The 13,766-nt window shown below is 53.0% G+C and overlaps 1 protein-coding gene across 4 annotated transcripts in view; it reads left to right on the forward strand.

Moving 5' to 3' along the window:
• The first annotated feature begins 3,839 nt into the window (after window positions 1–3,839).
• AGAP1 (ArfGAP with GTPase domain, ankyrin repeat and PH domain 1) overlaps window positions 3,840–13,766 on the forward strand; it is a 635,310-nt gene continuing 625,383 nt past the window's right edge. For 3 of the 4 annotated variants that reach the window (XM_054550021.2, XM_024243256.3, XM_024243257.3), the window contains exon 1: window positions 3,840–4,105. In XM_054550021.2, coding sequence (XP_054405996.1) covers window positions 3,943–4,105 — 163 coding nt within the window. In that variant the 5' untranslated portion in view covers window positions 3,840–3,942. The remainder of the gene's footprint in view (window positions 4,106–13,766) is intronic. The other variant, XM_054550020.2, reaches the window with a different exon arrangement.

Consider the following 13,766-nt stretch of genomic DNA (forward strand, 5'->3'; position numbering starts at 1 on the left):
TGACTAAGCTAAGGCGATGTCATTAGGAAGGGGTCTAATCCAATATGAATGGAGTTCTTCTAAGAAGGGGAGATGGGGACACGGACACACAGAGGAAAGACCCCGTGGGAACACAGTGAGAAGGCAGCATCCACAACAAGGGGAAACCAACCCTGCAACAGCTTGATCTTGGCTCTTTCAGCCTCCAGCATTGTGAGAAAATGGATTTGTGTTAAAGCCACGCAACCTGTGGAAGTTTTTTTTTTTTGTTTTTTGTTTTTTGTTTTTTTTGAGATGGAGTCTTGCTGTCGCCCAGGCTGGAGTGCAGTGGCGCGATCTCGGCTCACTGCGAGCTCCACCTCCCGGGTTCACGCCATTCTCCTGCCTCAGCCTCTGGAGTAGCTGGGACTACAAGCGCCCGCCACCGCGCCTGGCTACTTTTTTTGTATTTTTTGTAGAGATGGGGTTTCACCGTGTTAGCCAGGATGATCTCAATCTCCTGACCTTGTGATCCGCCAGCCTCGGCCTCCCAAAGTGCTGGGATTACAGGCGTAAGCCACCGAGCCCAGCCTTTTTTTTTTTTTTTTTTTTTTTTTTTGCTTTGAGATGGTCTTGCTCTGTCCTCCAGGCTAGAATGCCATGGCATGATCACAGCTTACTGCAACCTTGACCTCCCGGGCTCAAGCCATCCTCCCTCCACAGCCTCCGGAGTAGCTGGGACTAGAGGCTCACACCACTGTGCCTGGCTAATTGTTGTATTTTTTGTAGAGATGGGGTTTCACCATGTTGCGCAAGCTGGTCTCCAACTCCTGGGCTTAAGCAATCCTCCCAAAGTGTTGGATTACAGGCATGAGGCATCATGCCAGGCCTGTGGAAGGTTTCTATGGCAGCCCTTGGTGGGTAACACAGGTACACAGGCAGAGACACCAGGCGCCTTTGCTCTGGACTATATTCTCAAGGATGTTTGCAGAGCAAACAGCCTTGGAAGACAGAGATAATGTTTTCTGCCACAGTCAAGGGTAGACATGCTTACTGTCCATGATAAAAACACTGTCTCTCTCTGGAGTGAAGGGCAGACACACTTACTGCCCATATGAAAGATCTGGGCTCTCTAAGCTCAGGGTTAAAAACTTATAAAACTCCTATAGGGCAGCTGACTCCAAATACAGGCTTCACCTGGGCCTCATGTTGCCCATGGGAATTGGGGCTCAGTGAACTGGTGCATGAAAATGCTGATATTCCGGCTAATGCTATTATTATGAATAACAAAGTCCTTTGTTTCTGATCTGGGAGTCTCATGTCTTCTGCCAGCATCCATGAATTGTGGCAGGCTAACTTGTTAGCTTACAAGTAGGGGAATAGCTCAGCCCCTGAGCAGCTCTTGATAAGAGCTCATGCCTGTGGGGGAGGCCAGATGGGAGTCATTGGAGGGTTTTGAGAAAAGGCATGACAAGCCCGGACGTGGGTTTTGTAAGTTTCACCAGGTAGGAAGCAGGGAGCTATTACAATTGTTAGATCTAGTGATGATCCAGCTAGATGATCCTGAGTTCAGCCGAGTGGTGAGAAGTCGTGGGATTCTGGATCCTTTGAAGGTGGAGCTGACACCATTTGGGATATGAGAGAATGAGAAGCAAAAAGGACAGCACCGAATTTTTAGCCTAAGCAAATGGTGGCCTGGAGTTGCCCATGACTGGGATGGAGAAGATTTTTAGGAGATGTAGCCGGAAGGGATGGCAGGAGTTCAGCTGGTGACATGCTGGACTTAAACCACCAGCTAGGCTTCAGGAAATGTTGAGGATGCAGGTGGATGTGAATTTGTTATTCAGGGGTGAGGTCAGGGCTGGAGATACATGAGCTTCATTAACCTGTGTATGAAATTCAAAGCCATAAGACAGAGGCGATCACAGCAAATAGCAAAGAAAAGAGGCCTAACCATAAGCCCTGGGGGCCTCCATATTTAGAGGTTAGGGGACTAGAAGAAAACCACAAAAGGGACAATGAAGCCAGAAACACAGCAGGAAGCCCTGGTGAGCACTGGGAGAAGGAGTTTCCAGGCGCGCGAGTGATCAGCTGCTGCTGATAGGTCAGGTTAGGTGAGGCCACATGCCTGCCTCTTGGTTACTAGAGTTACTTATGCGTGGAAAGCCCGAGGCATGGAGTGATGACCTGTGCCTAAGTGTCAAGGAGAAGACGAGCAGGCCCGGAATGGTAAAAATGTCAGCACATTTCTGGGAAGTTGTGGAGCCCAGCCAGTAAGCCAACACGGCTGGATACCAGCGTGCTTAGGCCATAGCAAACTGCATGTGAGCCGGTGAAGATTCAGCAGGCTTTAAACGGGGATGCCGGCCCGGCTGGCTGTGTTTCAGAAAGACCACGCCGATGGCTGGGGGCAAGGACTCTGCCAGTGTCCTCAATCCAGGACCTTGTGGGACCGCCCGGCAGCCGGTGCTTTCCGCAGATCTGAAGGGTCTCCTTTGCCTCAAAGCTGCGGGACGAGGCTTCCAAGCGCTGCTGCAGTGCGGTCCCAGCTCCGCAGGGGGTCCCCGGGGATGGGCTACATCGGGGATTGCGGTGGGACAGACGAGCCAGGAGCTAAGGACCCCCGTGGAGCAGGCAGCGGCGCTCAGGAGGCAGCAGCTTGAGATCCACGGCTCGATTTTTAAAAATTGTAAGGGAGAAGGATGTCTCGAAAGCCTCCGTGGTATTTTGTCGCATCTCGCACCTCTGTCTAAACTTCAGTCCACTAGTAGAGTGTGGCCCCCACGCCGCATGGGCTCAGGAGGCGCTTCGCCTTTGGAAAGAAATCGCATGTATTAAGAGAAAGCACGTGTGCTACTTTGAGAAAGGAGGCAGAAAGTTACCAAACGCGGGAGGGGGAGGCTCGCCAACCAAGCGAGGCCGTGGGACACTGGCGAGTCGCAGAGGCTCCTGGAGCCAGCCGCTTGGAAACAAACAAAAACGCGGCGGGCGGACTCCTGGGCAGCCTCCCCAGTGCCGGGGCGCGGGGGCCGCCGCGAGAACCCGGGCAGGAGCTGGCAGGCGCGGGGCCTGGCCGGCGAGAGGGTCCCGCACCCCGGCCCAGTGTGAACACCCCGCGCACCCCCCTGGCCCGGCCCGCCGGGGGCGCGGACTACAAGTCCCAGGAAGCCCAGAGGCAGGCGCGGGGCGGGGCCTGGCGCAATTCCCCGGGATCCGGCGCGCTGGGAAGCGCCGAGGAGGACGCAGCGGCGGCGGCCGGAGGGCGGCGAGCGCGCGGGCGGGCGGGGCGCGGGCGCGGGCGCGGGCTCGGGCGAAGGCGGGGGCGGGGCCGACGTGGGCCGGAGCCCTGCGTGCCAGGGAGGGGGCCGGCCGGGCAGGCGGCGCGCGGCGCTCGGAGCGGGCTCCGCGGCTTGCGCGGCGCCTGCGACTCGGTCCCAGGTCGGCGGGCGGCGCACGGCGGGCTCGCGCGGGGGCACCGGCGCGCCGGGCGGCGCAGTACGCAGCGCGCGGACCCACGCCACGGCCAGGAGCCCAGAGCAGCGCGGCCACACTGCCCGGGGGTCGGCCCTCGGCCCCGGCGCTCGGAGCGCGGCGGCTGCCTGGGCTTTAATGGCTGCTCGGCGGAGCAGCGCCTAGGGCTGGAAGGCGGCTGCGGCTCAGGAAGGCACCCAAGCGAGCCTCCTCCGGGGCCGGCCGCACCCGCCGCGGCGCGCTCCATGGGGGCGCGCTCCCCCCGGGCGGCCCGCTGACCCGGGACGCCGGGGCCCGCTCGCTCGCCGGCCGCGCGTCCCGGCCATGAACTGAGCCCGCGGGCCAGCCCCGCGCCTGCTCCGCCTGCGCCTTTCTTCTCGCGCCTTCTCCGCCCGCCGCCGGCGGGCCCGGCTCCCCGGGGGCTGCGGCGCCCCGGGCTCGGCGGCCCGCGGGCCCCGGGGCGCGGGGCGGTGGCGGCGGGGGGCGCGCGGCTCCGGGCGCGGCGCCTGCACCATGAACTACCAGCAGCAGCTGGCCAACTCGGCTGCCATCCGGGCCGAGATCCAGCGCTTCGAGTCGGTCCACCCCAACATCTACTCCATCTACGAGCTGCTGGAGCGCGTGGAGGAGCCGGTGCTGCAGAACCAGATCCGGGAGCACGTCATCGCCATCGAAGGTGAGGGCCGGGCCGCCTTGGGGCCTCGGGAAGGCACGGACGCCTGCGGCGCGGCGGGGGTGTGCGCTGTGTGCGTGCGGGTGTCCACACTCGCCGGCCGGGGCACGCGGCTGCTCCGCCGAGGGAGCACTGCGGCGCTGCTTGCCTTGCAAGGCCGGGCGAGCGTCGCCTGCGCCCCGCGCGCCGCGAGCTCCGCCAGGAAGATGGATCGTCAGCGTTAATTTGCTAATGGACAGTAGAGTCTCTCCTGCGGGAAAGTGGCTCGGTGCCTCCGCGTCCTGGGCTGCCCGAGCGTCCCGGCCCAGCAGACGCCTGGGGGCAGCCGGAGGGGTCGGCGCCACCCGACCCCTGACAGGTTACCAGGCCAGGCCTGGGCGTCTTGCTGGACGTTGAAGACGTGTTCTGAGAAGTGCTGCCGCTGGGGGCGAGGCCCGGGCCGGCGTGTTTGGGCGGTGCAGGGCTGCCCTCCTTAGTGTGTTTGCTCAATTCAGGGGTGCAGTTGAACTTAGTGGATGCCGAGAGCCAGCCCCAGCCGCGGGAGCATCGTCCAGGTGCAGGTACATTTGCCCCTGTGCAAACGCTGGCCCCGGTAGTGTGCTTTGTACCAACCAAGAGTCCTGGGTTGGATGAGAGGAAGAACTCTACCAGGAGAGCAGGGCGTCTTCCAGCGGAAGGGTCTGGCTTTCATATGTCTGCAGTTGGAGGCCACTGAAGTGGAGGGTGCTGTGGTTTTAAGGGGGGCAGGATGCTTGGGCAGAACCCCCACCCCCTTCCCTCTGCGTGTCAGGCAGGGCCATGACCTTCCAGGAGAGCTGCAGCAGCAGTCTGCCTTTCGGGGCTGTGCCCTCTGGATTTCTGGTGGCTCTCATTTCTCTGTTTCCAGGCTGCTGATTTATTTCCTTGCTTCATCCCTTTGGTCCTGCCAAGACTCACCTGGGGCACCAGGTGGCATGTGCGTGGGTAGTGTGGAGTCATATCCTGGCCACAGTTGATCAGCACTTTCTCCCTTCTCAGCGCTGTTGGCCAGTGATGGTAAAAAGCCTGCAGAGTGGCTTGTCCATAATACAGACTGGCCGGTAAGACCTCTATTGAGGAACATTGAGAATGGCCCAAAGCCGGCAGGAATGTGCCTGAAAGCCTGGTGCTGGCGTTGCCCAGCCTCGTCCCTCTGTGAGGGAGAGGGTATCAGCCCACAGAGAGGCTTTGCCTTGGCACTGTGTAGTCTGAACTACTAACCCCGAAGTGTTTTGGTTTGAAACTTGGCCAGTTAGGTGGAGAAAGTGGATGTTATGTTGCTGAGCCCTTGGCATTTGGCAGCCCTGTAGACTTGAACCATGTCCCAGCCAGGCTGGATGACTGGCAGACTATACCCTTGGGGGACTTGCTAATTCCAGGGGAGGATCCGGGTGGAGCTCCAGCCTTATGGGGTCCTGGCCCTTTGTGTGTATCTGTCTCCCATGAGGTCACCTGGCTGCCTTGTTGGTAACTTAAGATGCTCTGTGGATTCCTCAAGAGACGGGCTCTGTCTGCCTCTGCATGACTCGTGGTGAGTGGCGGTGGGACCTGGACCCATCTGCTGATGATTGGGTGGTGTTGCAGCAAGGTTCCTCCAGAGCTCCAGCTCTGCGTCTGTTACGGGAGCTGTGAAGGCTGCACGGTGCTCATTTCAGATGGTTCTTCCTGGTTCTCTGGCTGCATCCACAGAAGTCTGATGAAACACTGTGAAAGCTGGTGTCAAGTATTGAAGGCACCTGGCTGAGAGCCTCTTTTGCTGCGTGAAGACCTCTGGCTGAGTGGGGTTCACAACACCTCGTTTTTATTTCCCATTCTTGAAGCTGAGCTCTGGGGCTCAAGCACTTCCAGCAAAGCAGTTTTGACTTTCTAGCAAGAGGATGTGGTTGCATTTTCATTTCTTCCTTAAAAGAAAAAAAATGCGTCGTTTCTAGATGATAGTTTTATTTTGACAGCATGATGCCTACCTTTACGATTTCAGATTTTAGGCCCCTTCTTGGCCGCGATCCTTGTCATTTTTAATAAGGCTTAGAATCATTGGGTGAATCCTGTTTAGGACTGGGGTGATGCTGTTATTTTTCTCTTAGAAATAGGGATGTCTACATTGTGTGGAGCTGTAGTTAATTTAGTGAGGCTTAAGAACCACTCAGACATGCTGCTGTTCTTTGCATGTTCTTCTGTTATCAGTAATGATACCACTTTTCATTTCTGTAGAACTTTAACAGAAATATTTTTGCATCTATAATCTCATTGTGTGGCTTCACCAACCCTGTGAGGGAGGGTGGGTAGCTTCCTCATCCTCATTTTATGGAGGAGCAGGTGGAGGTTCAGGGAGGGATAATGACCTCCTTAACATTTGACTGAGGTGGTTTAAAGTCTGATCTGAACCAAGGCATCATTTGAATGGAGTTTCTGTCTCCACGCTGCATGTGGATGGCAGGAACCCAGTGCTGGCAACTGAGCTTGCGCTGGAACATCACAGTAACTGCAGAGGGCTCCCTGTAAGGAGCTGCCTCTGCCTCTGCGTGCACCTTGGAGGTTTTAAAGTCTAACTGTTTCCAATCAGGACAGCAGGTGCACATCATAACAAATGGCTCAAAAAGTCACTTGTCCCACCAAATAGAAAACTGGCCACATTTTAGAAGATTTCCAGCTAGGGATTTTTTTTTTTCCCTTCCTCTGTATGTACATACACAAAATTGGGATCTGACTTCCAAAGCTTCTGGACTACCATGATGTGGGCACTTCTTTTTTTTTTTTTGAGATGGCGTCTCGCTCTGTCGCTCAGGCTGGAGTGCAGTGGGGCGATCTTGGCTCACTGCAGGCTCTGCCCTGGGTTCACGCCATTCTCCTGCCTCAGCCTCCCCGAGTAGCTGGGACTACAGGTGCCCGCCACCTCGCCTGGCTAATTTTTTGTGTTTTTTTAGTAGAGATGGGGTTTCACCATGTTAGCCAGTGTGGTCTCCGTCTCCTAACCTCGTGATCCGTCTGCCTTGGCCTCCCAAAGTGCTGGGATTACAAGTGTGAGCCACCGCGCCCGGCCGGGCACTTCTTAACGTTATGAAGAGCTTTTGAAGATAGGGTTTCTCTTGTTGGCACAAAATTCCCACATTTGGCTGCACCCTACTCAAAACTTCACTGTTTTCTGGCATCTTCAGGAATTTTTGCTGTTGGAGTGAGGTGCAGCCTTGTCCAAGGGAAGGATGTTTTGGCTAATGCTTATTTCAGAGCGAGTGGAAGTGGGTCTGGGTTGGAAAATCTCTTAACGATGGACTAAATATATTTTAGTTGAAAGGCCCACCAAGGCTCCCAAATAAAAACAGATCCGTAATCCTGTTTGTAGGCATGGGATACAGGTGATTTTGCCCTCAGTCTTGTTTTAAAACACTAGCTTGTCAGAAGAGAACGGTTTTTCTCCCCAATTTTTGTTTTGTACATTGAGAGGTTTATTCCCCCCTCCTTTCACCCCCAAATCACTAGAGTTTAAGGAAGCATTGCTGATTGTTCCAGATTTATCTGATCAGGTTTCTGGGATGTCCTATGGGGCATGGCATGCTGTGAAACGTAGCCACACAGCTGTATCGTCTCTGGAGCCTCCGCAGCCACCATGCCCAGAAATGAGCCTGAGAGCCACCTCACCTCCAGTCTGAACAGCGTGTGTTAGTTTCCCCTCTGGTTCTCCTTAGAAAAGTCCATCTGGGGTTGATGGCATTGAGGTAGATGAATCAACTGCCTTTCTTGTTCAGTAAAGCTTGTTCTTCTTTCAAGGATAAAGCCTCTCTTAGCAGTCGCACATCGTAATTCAGCTTGCCAGCAGCAGGACCGTGATATGAGTGATAACCCAGCCAGCTCATTCAGCCAGGCAGCCTGATTCCCAGGTTCCCACGCATCGCCGGGAAGGTTGGCCTTCCTCTGAGGTTGAGCCCTCAGCCAGCTCTCAAGCCTCCATCCCCACCAGGTGGCCGATGAGGGGAAACCCAGGCTCTCCACTGGCCTGGCCTGGCACTTGGCGGGAGAACCCTGCCTTGCACTTCTTAAGGGCATTTTCACAGGGAGATTCCAGGACGCCTTAGTAGTATCTGAGCCCCAGTGTTGGGGGACCTGGGAAGATGGATCAGGGTTCCCCACTTTGTCCCATGATACAGCTGCTCTGTTGAGCATCTGTGTCCCACAGAGTGCGTTGCAGAGTGTCTGATGTGCATCATCTCAGTTCGTCCTGCAGTGATCCTGTGCACAGATGCACTGCTGAGGCCCAGAAAGCTTAGGACACTTGTGCAAGAGTGGTGAGCTGGGCCCGTCTGACCTCACCTCTGGCCCTCTGTCGCCGTGTGAGATAGAAGCAGAGCCCCTGTTATTCATACTTCCCATAGGCCATGTGTGCAAAGCATCCCAAGCTTGTTTCCGCCACCCAAGGCAAGAGGGTTTGAGAAGGCCCCAAAGAACCAAAAGTATTCTGTTCTCTGTAAAGCAGCTGACTGTGGCAAAACTTCCAGAAGTGTTTGTTTTCATGTGGAAATGTATTTAGTCCGGTTGATGCAGGTGTGGATGTGTAGGGAAACATTTTCTTCCTGCCGCGGATAAGTGTCATGTTTCTTTGTCACCATTGGCCATGTTCATAATCCTTCAAGTTGAATGAAAAGTGGCAAGTTTGCAGTCCCCTCCTTAAAAATAACACTCAGTTGGCTTTTAGTTGCTTCCAGGTGAGCTCTCGTACCTTGCCAGCACCCGGGGCCTCCACAATGCGGGCGTTCCTTGTGAGTCCAGCTTACTCATGCCTCTCAGTTGTGCAGGTGCTGTTTGAGATGCCGCCTTCTCTGACTGTTGCTCACCTTGTGAGGCTCGCTGTGTGTTGGTGTCACTCATGACCAGCCTTGCCTTGCCAGAATTAAGGCCCTCCTGCTCTCTGCCCACCCCATTTGGCTCATCTACTTAATCCCACTCCGGCTGGGAGGTCTGGAAGCTGGTTGAGGGCAGAAATCAGGGCTTGTTTATTGCTGTATCCTCAGTGGTTTGATAGATCATGTCTGGCCCTTGAAGGATGCCCAGGGATTGTTTGTTGGCTGGCTGACTTGCCAGAGGGTCCTTTCCAAAGTTCCTTCTTGGTAGGATAAACAGTGTTTATACGCTGCAGAAGTGAGGGCATTTTGAAACGTCCCCAGAGCACAGAAGTTAGGGTTAGACACCTTTTGGATGTGGTGGGCTGGCTTGGTGGGAACTCAGTGTCATGTGGTGTTTGGGATGGAAGTGAAATTTTCTTTACTGTAGGTAGGGGAAGCAAAAGATTTGCTTGGTAAATCTTGGCAGATTTTTCAGATCAGCTGTCCACAACAGGTTGGTGTTTATGTTGGGTGTAAGTGAATTTCAGACATAGAATCAATATTAAGAGGACAAATGGGTGACAGCCTGTGTCACTGCCGTGATATAGTATCTTCGGTGTCACACCGAGAGCAAACATGTGTGTGTGTCAGGTCACATTGAGGGCTGGTGGAAACAGATTGCTGGCCCCTCCCGTACCTCCCGAGTTTCTAGTTCTGTGGGTTTGGAGCAGGACACAAGAATGTGCCTCCCTAACAAGTGTCCTGAGGATGCGGATGCCCTGGTCCAGGGACCACACTTTGGAAAGCATTGCTGTAGAGGAAAGGCAGCTCCAGTTGACTTGGCATCATCTCTGGGCCATTGCTTCTTCTTCCTTGCTGTACTTGTAGCCAGCTGAGAAGGTTTCCTATCAGCCTCCCCTGCAGGTTGCAGGTGAAGACACCGAAGGCCAGCTGCTCAGGGAGTTGCTTGTGGTCACACAGGCTAAGCGTGGTGGAGGAGGGACTTAAACCAGATCTGAATGCTTTCAAGCTGGTGTTCATGTGATCTTCATGATGCTGTTTGAAAAGGAGCTGAATGCTGGGTGAGGGGCCTGTCGTGCCAGACCCTTTTAAATTTCATTAGGGATGGCACCGGGTTCAAGAGACTGGAGAAGAGACCTAGAGCCAGCAAACAAAAGACAGAGGGTTTATTAGGGGAATTTATTTACAGAGCGGTCCCATGGCGGCCTGGGCAGGAGAAGCGCTGCTGCCTCCTTTCAGAAAGCATGTAGTTTATATAGCATTTTCACTTAACACCCTCCCGCAAACAACCACCACCCAGCAACCTTCTTTTAACACCAATCAAAGAGCCTCAATACCCTGTATGGCCTGCTTTCCATGGGACAGGCTGGGGGTGTAGATGTTCCTCAGAGATAAGGAATGAATCTCCGGGTTGGCCACTCCCGGATTCCTTAGCTCAGAACCCCGAACACACATTCAGGTGCACCTGCCATGCAGGGCCATTCTCAGGGTGTGCTTCAGTTATTGCTGTCAGGGGCATCTGTCAGTGGGCTGCGTTTCTGCGACATGGTGGCATGTCGGATGGACATTGCCGAGAGAATCTGGTTGGGAGGCGGAGGCAGCTGATGTCCATTTCCTTCTAGACTCATTCTGTGGTTTTGTGGATTTTCCTTCTTGTCTTTCGGAGATTGTTGCTTTTTAATGTAGTCTCACGTATATTTAGATGGGGTTCTTCAGTATTCACTTATTATATGATAATTTGGCGGATGACACATTTTGTTACCAATATTTCCAAGCTGAAAGCGCGTTTCTGTAAAAGACAGGAGCTAGATGTTACTAGTAGCTTAAAAGAGCTGTTGGAGGAGCCTGAAGGAAGTGACTCAGAAGGGAGAGAAGCAGTGGGGGCAGCTGCAGGAACCTTCAGAACAAAACCTGCAGCCCTGTTGCTACCACCTCTTGTTTTTTGCCTAAACCAGGCGTTTTATTTTGTTAAGACGAAAATCCCTTATTTTGCATCCGTTTTTCCCCCTGTATACCCTGCAGGTGTTTATAGTTTGTGAGTCTCACTCTGGCTTGTTTTAACCACTGATTTCGTTTCGTCTCATGTTTCTCTACACTCTAGCAAACCTGTGTCCCCCTCCCCGCCCCCATCCCAATCCTCCAGACCCTTCGAGTCCTTAGCTTAAGTGATTGAGTCTGGCAAAGCGGATGAGGCTTAGCTATTTTTAAAATCCTGGGTTTGAGGTTCTGATCTGGTGCTTAGCTACATAATTCCTTCCCTTTGTTAAGTACCTTTCTCTGAGAAACAAAATGCACTCTACAGATGTTAATCTCTAATCTTTGCAGCATCTGTTATTTTTATTCAGGGGTACAAGTGCTTTGTGTGTGCTGCAATGAGCCCTGGCCTTCTGGAAGCTCTGTGCTTCTGAGGGGCTGAGGGGGATTTGGGGGGTCCCTTTTCATAGTGTGGGCTGTCTTTCCCAAGATGCAGTGATGACCCATCCAGAGGCAGGGCTGGTATTGTCCGTGGAGTCCAGCCCCTCTATCTTCCAGGGCTTTTCTGGTCACAAGAGACCATGGCCAGAAGTGGGTGTTGTGCTTGTGTCTGGGGCCTGGGGAGGGAAGGAAAACAAATACCACCTCCTGCAGAAGAGATCGTTAATGGATTCTTTGAATAACCAGCCAGATAGCTTGTTTGTGTGCAAGGTTGGGACATTTTCCGTAAAGAGCAGACTAAATATAGGCTCGAGGGTGGGGACCAGGTCCCGAGAGGGGGCTGCCACTGCTTGCTCCAGTATTGTTTCTTCCATTGGTAACCAGAACTTGCCACCAGTCCCGAACAGGTGGCCACCCTGAGCTCTCTGGGAACAGATTGGTGTTTTTGTTTAACCAGGGGCTCATTTGCAAATTTCACACTTCTCCCGCTGTTTGATGGGGATTGTCTTTTTTTGGGCTGCAGTGTTGGAGTATTTGTACAGTGTTTCTACACAAGCAACTGTCTAATCTTTAAAACTGCTCATGCCGTCTGGTTGTCATTAGCATCATGGTTAGAAGCTTTTTATTTCCTTTTTTTTTTTTAAGGGTGGGAAAACACTTCATGGTTCTGGGAGAAGAATTTCAAATAATTACTGGCCATCTTCATAAATGATTTATGTTTGGTCTTGGAGAAATGTCAGCATTCAGCAGGCTCTAGTAAATACAACCATGTTGATTTCCAGCTGAGGACAAAGCTACTGTTACCCTATTCTCACTCAGATAATAGTCTTAGAGGCAGAACAGTATCTTTAGAAAGTAAATTTAGCTTCAATTCAGTAAGTTTTAGTTTTAGCCAATAGTGACTTATAGTATTGAGGATACTTGAAAGAAAGAAGTTAAACATTTTTAAAAAAATTTATGAATGCCTGCAACAAATAGCCACAAGACATACCCTTTTTTCAGGAAAGAGTTTTCACTTCTTAAATGTCACCTTGGGGGCATGCCCACTGTGTGATGGTACCCTTCAGCAGGATTAGTATTGTCGGAAGTGCTGGCTAGCTTGTGTAGTGAAAAAGAAATTGATTTGGAAAGAGCTGATTGCCCTGAACTTCCATCCTGTTTGTGCGTTGAGCTGCCCTTTTCAGTGGGGGGAATCCAGCATATTTTCCAGGGAAGGCGCTTCCGGAAGCCTGTCTGCACCCCCTTTGCTGTTGTTTTCGAAGGTCTGGGGTGCTGCTGTGAGCCGGGATCAAGTATCTGCTCCTGTTCTGACGAGACTGCTCGTGCTGGAAGTTCAGCCTGGTGAACCTGATTTGGGAGGGGATGGTGTGATTGGCGGGGAACAGCATTGTGTTAATTTTAGCTTCAACAATCAAGCCTGGGTCTCTGAGTGTTCTTGTAGTACTTGAAGTTTGGGTTTGGAATTGGTGGGATTGAGACCACTTCAAACTCTCTTATTTCTTGGAACTTGTTAGTATTTATTTATTTTTTGAGACAGGGTCTCACTCTGTTGCTCAGGCTGGAGTGCAGTGGCATTATTGGGGCTCATTTGTAGCCTCAATCTCCCAGAGTCAAGTAATCCTCCCACCTCAGCCCTCCCAAGTAGCTGGGACTACAGGCGTGTACCATGCCTGGCTAATTCATTGGATTTTCAGTAGAGATGGGGTTTCACCATGTTGCCCGGGCTGGTCTTGAAATTCTGGACTCAAGCAATCCACCTGCCTCAGCCTCCCAGAGTGCTGGGATTACAGGCATGAGCCACCGTGCCTGGCCTAGTTTTTAATTTTTGAGACAGTCTGTGTCAATCAGGCTGAAGTACAGTGGCACGATCATGGCTCACTGAAGCCTTGCTCTCCTGAAGCGATCTTCCTGCCTTTGGCTCCCAAGTAGCTGGGACCACAGGCACGCACCACCATGCCCGACTAATTTTTTTATTTTTTTTGTAGAGATGGGGTCTCGCTATGTTGCCTTGGCCTCCCGAAGTCTTAAGATTACAGGCTTGAGCCACCGCGCCCAGCCTCAAACTCTTTTTTTCTTGACACATAACATAGAGAAAGGTGCCCAAGTCATAAAGGATAAAGTTTTCACAAACTGATCACGTGTGGGACCAGCATCCAGTTCAGTGGCCAGCACAGACTCATCTGTCTTGAGGGTTGTTAGAAATTGTAGCCCCCGTTTATTGGTCTCTTCTGCCTGTGATATGCGCTTGAGTGGCTGCCTGTTTTGGGGGCTGTCAGTGTTTGAGTGGCTGCCTGTTTTGGGGGCTGTCAGTGTTTGGCTGCCTGTTTTGGGAGCTGTCAGTGTTTGAGTGGTTGCCTGTTTTGGGGGCTGTCAGTGTTTGGCCGCCTGTTTTGGGG

This window comes from Pongo abelii, chromosome 11, assembly GCF_028885655.2.
Source record: "Pongo abelii isolate AG06213 chromosome 11, NHGRI_mPonAbe1-v2.0_pri, whole genome shotgun sequence".
Taxonomy (NCBI): Eukaryota; Metazoa; Chordata; class Mammalia; order Primates; family Hominidae; genus Pongo; species Pongo abelii.